The 7,500-nt window shown below is 65.5% G+C and overlaps 1 protein-coding gene across 1 annotated transcript in view; it reads right to left on the bottom strand.

Annotated features, from left to right (window-relative positions):
• The window catches only part of LOC121274024 (FXYD domain-containing ion transport regulator 3-like), a gene marked incomplete at its 5' end in the record, with an annotated part of 48,816 nt that overhangs the window by 4,357 nt on the left and 36,959 nt on the right, over window positions 1–7,500 (bottom strand). The window contains one exon of the mRNA XM_041181154.1: window positions 6,020–6,069. Coding sequence (XP_041037088.1) covers window positions 6,020–6,069 — 50 coding nt within the window. The remainder of the gene's footprint in view (window positions 1–6,019; window positions 6,070–7,500) is intronic.

The following is a 7,500-nucleotide window of genomic DNA, read 5'->3' on the forward strand; positions in this document are numbered from 1 at the left end:
GGTGGAGGGAGGGAGAGGGAGAGACGGAGGAGGGAGGGAGAGGGAGAGACGGAGGAGGGAGGGAGAGGGAGAGACGGAGGAGGGAGGGAGAGGGAGAGACGGAGGAGGGAGGGAGAGGGAGAGACGGAGGAGGGAGGGAGAGGGAGAGACGGAGGGAGGGAGAGGGGAGACGGAGGGAGGGAGAGGGAGACGGAGGGAGGGAGGGGGAGACGGAGGGAGGGAGGGGGAGAGACGTGGAGGGAGGGAGAGGGAGAGACGTGGAGGGAGGGAGAGGGAGAGACGTGGAGGGAGGGAGAGGGAGAGACGTGGAGGGAGGGAGAGGGAGAGACGTGGAGGGAGGGAGAGGGAGAGACGTGGAGGGAGGGAGAGGGAGAGACGTGGAGGGAGGGAGAGGGAGAGACGTGGAGGGAGGGAGAGGGAGAGACGTAGGGAGGGAGAGGGGAGACGGAGGGAGGGAGGGGGAGACGGAGGGAGGGAGGGGGAGACGGAGGGAGGGAGGGGGAGAGACGTGGAGGGAGGGAGAGGGAGAGACGTGGAGGGAGGGAGAGGGAGAGACGTGGAGGGAGGGAGAGGGAGAGACGTGGAGGGAGGGAGAGGGAGAGACGTGGAGGGAGGGAGAGGGAGAGACGTGGAGGGAGGGAGAGGGAGAGACGTGGAGGGAGGGAGAGGGAGAGACGTGGAGGGAGGGAGAGGGAGAGACGTGGAGGGAGGGAGAGGGAGAGACGTGGAGGGAGGGAGAGGGGGAGACGTGGAGGGAGGGAGAGGGGGAGACGTGGAGGGAGGGAGAGGGAGAGACGGAGGGAGGGAGAGGGGAGACGGAGGGAGGGAGAGGGGAGACGGAGGGAGGGAGGGGGAGACGGAGGGAGGGAGGGGGAGACGGAGGGAGGGAGGGGGAGAGACGTGGAGGGAGGGAGAGGGAGAGACGTGGAGGGAGGGAGAGGGAGAGACGTGGAGGGAGGGAGAGGGGGAGACGTGGAGGGAGGGAGAGGGGGAGACGTGGAGGGAGGGAGAGGGAGAGACGTGGAGGGAGGGAGAGGGAGAGACGTGGAGGGAGGGAGAGGGAGAGACGTGGAGGGAGGGAGAGGGAGAGACGTGGAGGGAGGGAGAGGGAGAGACGTGGAGGGAGGGAGAGGGAGAGACGGAGGGAGGGAGAGGGGAGACGGAGGGAGGGAGAGGGGAGACGGAGGGAGGGAGAGGGGAGACGGAGGGAGGGAGGGGGAGACGGAGGGAGGGAGAGGGGAGACGGAGGGAGGGAGGGGGAGACGGAGGGAGGGAGGGGGAGACGGAGGGAGGGAGGGGGAGACGGAGGGAGGGAGGGGGAGACGGAGGGAGGGAGGGGGAGACGGAGGGAGGGAGGGGGAGACGGAGGGAGGGAGGGGGAGACGGAGGGAGGGAGGGGGAGACGGAGGGAGGGAGGGGGAGACGGAGGGAGGGAGGGGGAGACGGAGGGAGGGAGGGGGAGACGGAGGGAGGGAGGGGGGGACGGAGGGAGGGAGGGGGGGACGGAGGGAGGGAGGGGGGAGACGGAGGGAGGGAGGGGGGAGACGGAGGGAGGGAGGGGGGAGACGGAGGGAGGGAGGGGGAGACGGAGGGAGGGAGGGGGAGACGGAGGGAGGGAGGGGGAGACGGAGGGAGGGAGGGGGAGACGGAGGGAGGGAGGGGGAGACGGAGGGAGGGAGGGGGTGACGGAGGGAGGGAGGGGGAGACGGAGGGAGGGAGGGGGAGACGGAGGGAGGGAGGGGGAGACGGAGGGAGGGAGGGGGAGACGGAGGGAGGGAGGGGGAGACGGAGGGAGGGAGGGGGAGACTTGGAGGGAGGGAGGGAGAGACTTGGAGGGAGGGAGGGAGAGACTTGGAGGGAGGGAGGGAGAGACTTGGAGGGAGGGAGGGAGGGACTTGGAGGGAGGGAGGGAGGGACTTGGAGGGAGGGAGGGAGAGACTTGGAGGGAGGGAGGGAGAGACTTGGAGGGAGGGAGGGAGAGACTTGGAGGGAGGGAGGGAGAGACTTGGAGGGAGGGAGGGAGGGACTTGGAGGGAGGGAGGGAGGGACTTGGAGGGAGGGAGGGAGAGACTTGGAGGGAGGGAGGGAGAGACTTGGAGGGAGGGAGGGAGAGACTTGGAGGGAGGGAGGGAGAGACTTGGAGGGAGGGAGGGAGAGACTTGGAGGGAGGGAGGGAGAGACTTGGAGGGAGGGAGGGAGAGACTTGGAGGGAGGGAGGGAGAGAGGGAGGGAGGGAGGGGAGAGACTTGGAGGGAGGGAGGGAGAGACTTGGAGGGAGGGAGATAGAGGGAGGGAGATAGAGGGAGGGAGATAGAGGGAGGGAGATAGAGGGAGGGAGATAGAGGGAGGGAGATAGAGGGAGGGAGATAGAGGGAGGGAGGGAGATAGAGGGAGGGAGGGAGATAGAGGGAGGGAGGGAGATAGAGGGAGGGAGGGAGATAGAGGGAGGGAGGGAGATAGAGGGAGGGAGGGAGATGGAGGGAGGGAGATGGAGGGAGGGAGATGGAGGGAGGGAGATGGAGGGAGGGAGATGGAGGGAGGGAGATGGAGGGAGGGAGATGGAGGGAGGGAGGTGGAGGGAGGGAGATGGAGGGAGGGAGGGAGGGAGATGGAGGGAGGGAGATGGAGGGAGGGAGTGGAGGGAGGGAGTGGAGGGAGGGAGATGGAGGGAGGGAGATGGAGGGAGGGAGATGGAGGGAGGGAGATGGAGGGAGGGAGATGGAGGGAGGGAGATGGAGGGAGGGAGATGGAGGGAGGGAGATGGAGGGAGGGAGATGGAGGGAGGGAGATGGAGGGAGGGAGATGGAGGGAGGGAGATGGAGGGAGGGAGATGGAGGGAGGGAGATGGAGGGAGATGGAGGGAGGGAGATGGAGGGAGGGAGATGGAGGGAGGGAGATGGGGTCGAGTTTGGTCAGATATTGTTACACAGAACAGGTTCGAGGGGCTGAATGGCCTCTTCCTGCTCCCCATGGACAATCCACGCCCCACGCGGGGAGGGGGGGGATTAATGGTGGCGAGTTGGGGGTGGGCCCGAAATACAGGACACAGGAAACTTTCCGGAATTCTCCGTCTCGACCATTCCCCAGGAACACGAGCTCCTCAAAACCCACAACAGCGTTTCCAATACCGAGTCAGCCCAATGACCCTCCACTGACCTCCTGCTGACCTGCCGCTGACCCCCCGCTGACCCTCCACTGACCTCCCGCTGACCTCCCGCTGACCTCCCGCTGACCCCCCTCGCTGAGCCTCCGCTTTAAATACCCCAATGACCCTCCGCTGAACTCCTGCTGACCTCCCGCTGACCCCCCGCTGACCCTCCACTGACCCTCCACTGACCTCCTGCTGACCTCCTGCTGACCTGCCGCTGACCTGCCGCTGACCTCCCGCTGACCCCCCTCGTTGAGCCTCCGCTTTAAATACCCCAATGACCCTCCGCTGACCCCCCGCTGACCCTACCAATGACCCTACCACTGACCCCCCTCGCTGAGCCTCCGCTTTAAATACCCCAATGACCCTCCGCTGAACTCCCGCTGACCCTACCAATGACCCTACCACTGACCCCCCTCGCTGAGCCTCCGCTTTAAATACCCCAATGACCCTCCGCTGAACTCCCGCTGACCCTACCAATGACCCTACCACTGACCCCCCTCGCTGAGCCTCCGCTTTAAATACCCCAATGACCCTCCGCTGACCCCCTTCGCCCCCTCACCCCAGTCCCCACACCCAGACAAGATGGTAGAGAATGGAGGATTGAGGAGGAGGGAGGAGGAGGGAGGAGAAGGAGGAGGGGGGAGGGAGGAGGAGGGAGGAGGAGGGAGGGAGGAGGAGGGAGGAGGGAAAGAGGGGAGGAGGGAGGAGGGAGGAGGAGGGAGGTGGGAGGAGGAGCGAGGAGGGAGGAGGAGCGAGGAGGGAGGAGGAGCGAGGAGGGAGGAGGAGCGAGGAGGGAGGAGGAGCGAGGAGGGAGCAGGAGCGAGGTGGGAGGAGGAGCGAGGTGGGAGGAGGAGCGAGGTGGGAGGAGGAGCGAGGTGGGAGGAGGAGCGAGGAGGGAGGAGGAGCGAGGAGGGAGGAGGAGTGAGGAGGGAGGAGGAGCGAGGTGGGAGGAGGAGCGAGGAGGGAGGAGGAGCGAGGTGGGAGGAGGAGCGAGGAGGGAGGAGGAGCGAGGTGGGAGGAGGAGCGAGGTGGGAGGAGGAGCGAGGAGGGAGGAGGAGCGAGGAGGGAGGAGGAGCGAGGTGGGAGCAGGAGCGAGGTGGGAGGAGGAGCGAGGTGGGAGGAGGAGCGAGGTGGGAGGAGGAGCGAGGAGGGAGGAGGAGCGAGGAGGGAGGAGGAGCGAGGTGGGAGGAGGAGCGAGGAGGGAGGAGGAGCGAGGTGGGAGGAGGAGCGAGGTGGGAGGAGGAGCGAGGTGGGAGGAGGAGCGAGGAGGGAGGAGGAGCGAGGAGGGAGGAGGAGCGAGGTGGGAGGAGGAGCGAGGAGGGAGGAGGAGCGAGGTGGGAGGAGGAGCGAGGAGGGAGGAGGAGCGAGGTGGGAGGAGGAGCGAGGTGGGAGGAGGAGCGAGGTGGGAGGAGGAGCGAGGTGGGAGGAGGAGCGAGGTGGGAGGAGGAGCGAGGTGGGAGGAGGAGCGAGGTGGGAGGAGGAGCGAGGTGGGAGGAGGAGCGAGGAGGGAGGAGGAGCGAGGTGGGAGGAGGAGCGAGGTGGGAGGAGGAGCGAGGAGGGAGGAGGAGCGAGGTGGGAGGAGGAGCGAGGAGGGAGGAGGAGCGAGGTGGGAGGAGGAGCGAGGAGGGAGGAGGAGCGAGGTGGGAGGAGGAGCGAGGAGGGAGGAGGAGCGAGGTGGGAGGAGGAGCGAGGAGGGAGGAGGAGCGAGGAGGGAGGAGGAGCGAGGTGGGAGGAGGAGCGAGGAGGGAGGAGGAGCGAGGAGGGAGGGAGGGTTTGGCCACAACTAATTGCTTCCTTTTTGTAAACAAATGATCATCTCTCCCGACTGCCCCCCTCCCCTCCCCTCCCCCTCCGTCTCCACTCCCCTCCCCCACCCCCTCCGTCCCCCCACCCCACTCCCTCCCCCACCCCTCCCCACTCCCTCCGTCTCCACTCCCCACTTTGTCACCCCCATTTATCCCCACCCCCCTCCTCCCCCACACCCCAGAGCGTCTCCCCCCCGCTTCCCTCCCTCACCTCCATCGTCCGCCCTCCCTCACCTCCATCGTCCGCCCTCCCTCACCTCCATCGTCCGCCCTCCCTCACCTCCATCGTCCGCCCTCCCTCACCTCCATCGTCCGCCCTCCCTCACCTCCATCGTCCGCCCTCCCTCACCTCCATCGTCCGCCCTCCCTCACCTCCATCGTCCGCCCTCCCTCACCTCCATCGTCCGCCCTCCCTCACCTCCATCGTCCGCCCTCCCTCACCTCCATCGTCCGCCCTCCCTCACCTCCATCGTCCGCCCTCCCTCACCTCCATCGTCCGCCCTCCCTCACCTCCATCGTCCGCCCTCCCTCACCTCCATCGTCCGCCCTCCCTCACCTCCATCGTCCGCCCTCCCTCACCTCCATCGTCCGCCCTCCCTCACCTCCATCGTCCGCCCTCCCTCACCTCCATCGTCCGCCCTCCCTCACCTCCATCGTCCGCCCTCCCTCACCTCCATCGTCCGCCCTCCCTCACCTCCATCGTCCGCCCTCCCTCACCTCCATCGTCCGCCCTCCCTCACCTCCATCGTCCGCCCTCCCTCACCTCCATCGTCCGCCCTCCCTCACCTCCATCGTCCGCCCTCCCTCACCTCCATCGTCCGCCCTCCCTCACCTCCATCGTCCGCCCTCCCTCACCTCCATCGTCCGCCCTCCCTCACCTCCATCGTCCGCCCTCCCTCACCTCCATCGTCCGCCCTCCCTCACCTCCATCGTCCGCCCTCCCTCACCTTCTCCCCTGTCTAAACCTCCCCCCCCCCTCCAACCAAAACCCCATCCCCCCCCTCCTCCCCCCTCCAGTTGTCTCCCCCACCCACCCCCCGCCCCCCCTCGCCAGCCCCTTTACCTGGCTGCAGGAGGTGCTGTGCAGTGGCAGTGTTGCTGTTTGACCGGGTCCTGAAACAAGAGGAGGGGGGTGGGAGGTGGGGGAAAAAGGGGGAATTAATGTCTCCACGTGGACGGACTCATTCCAAGCGGCCAGAGAGACCCCCCATTCCTCCGGAGCCTTCTCCAACCCAGGCGGACCCCATCCTCCCTGCAGTGACAAAGCTAGGATGGTCATACCCTGAGACACGGGGCTAGCATTCCCAACCGGTCAGGTCTTCCACACCGCCTCAATCACCACCAGCTAGCGTGACTCCCTGCACACGCGTGTGGGGAACATGCCACCAGATGAGGGGAGGGGCAATAAAAGACCTCCCCCCACCTTGTACCCTCCCAAGGGGGAGCGACGGAGAGTGAATAACTGGGCCCGACGTTTATACATTCACGGGGATGTGGGCTTCCCTGGCCGGGACCAGCATTTGTTGCCCATCCCTAATTGCCCCCTTGAGAAGGTGGTGGGTGAGCTGCCTTCTTGAGCCGCTGCAGTCCCTGTGGTGTAGGTACACCCACAGCGCTGTTAGGGAGGGAGTTCCAGGATTTTGTCCGTGTGGTGTAGGTACACCCACAGCGCTGTTAGGGAGGGAGTTCCAGGATTTTGTCCCATGTGGTGTAGGTACACCCACAGCGCTGTTAGGGAGGGAGTTCCAGGATTTTGTCCCCTGTGGTGTAGGTACACCCACAGTGCTGTTAGGGAGGGAGTTCCAGGATTTTGTCCCCTGTGGTGTAGGTACACCCACAGCGCTGTTAGGGAGGGAGTTCCAGGATTTTGTCCATGTGGTGTAGGTACACCCACAGCGCTGTTAGGGAGGGAGTTCCAGGATTTTGTCCATGTGGTGTAGGTACACCCACAGTGCTGTTAGGGAGGGAGTTCCAGGATTTTGTCCCCTGTGGTTTAGGTACACCCACAGCGCTGTTAGGGAGGGAGTTCCAGGATTTTGTCCCTGTGGTGTAGGTACACCCACAGTGCTGTTAGGGAGGGAGGTCCAGGATTTTGTCCGTGTGGTGTAGGTACACCCACAGCGCTGTTAGGGAGGGAGTTCCAGGATTTTGTCCCATGTGGTGTAGGTACACCCACGGTGCTGTTAGGGAGGGAGTTCCAGGATTATGTCCGTGTGGTGTAGGTACACCCACAGTGCTGTTAGGGAGGGAGTTCCTTATTTTGTCCGTGTGGTGTAGGTACACCCACAGCGCTGTTAGCGAGGGAATTCCAGGATTTTGTCCCTGTGGTGTAGGTACACCCACAGCGCTGTTAGGGAGGGAGTTCCAGGATTTTGTCCCTGTGGTGTAGGTACACCCACAGTGCTGTTAGGGAGGGAGGTCCAGGATTTTGTCCGTGTGGTGTAGGTACACCCACAGCGCTGTTAGGGAGGGAGTTCCAGGATTTTGGCCCAGCGACAGTGAAGGAACAGTGATATATTTCCAAGTCAGGATGGTGAGTGACTT

This window comes from Carcharodon carcharias (assembly GCF_017639515.1).
Source record: "Carcharodon carcharias isolate sCarCar2 chromosome 29 unlocalized genomic scaffold, sCarCar2.pri SUPER_29_unloc_2, whole genome shotgun sequence".
Taxonomy (NCBI): domain Eukaryota; kingdom Metazoa; phylum Chordata; class Chondrichthyes; order Lamniformes; family Lamnidae; genus Carcharodon; species Carcharodon carcharias.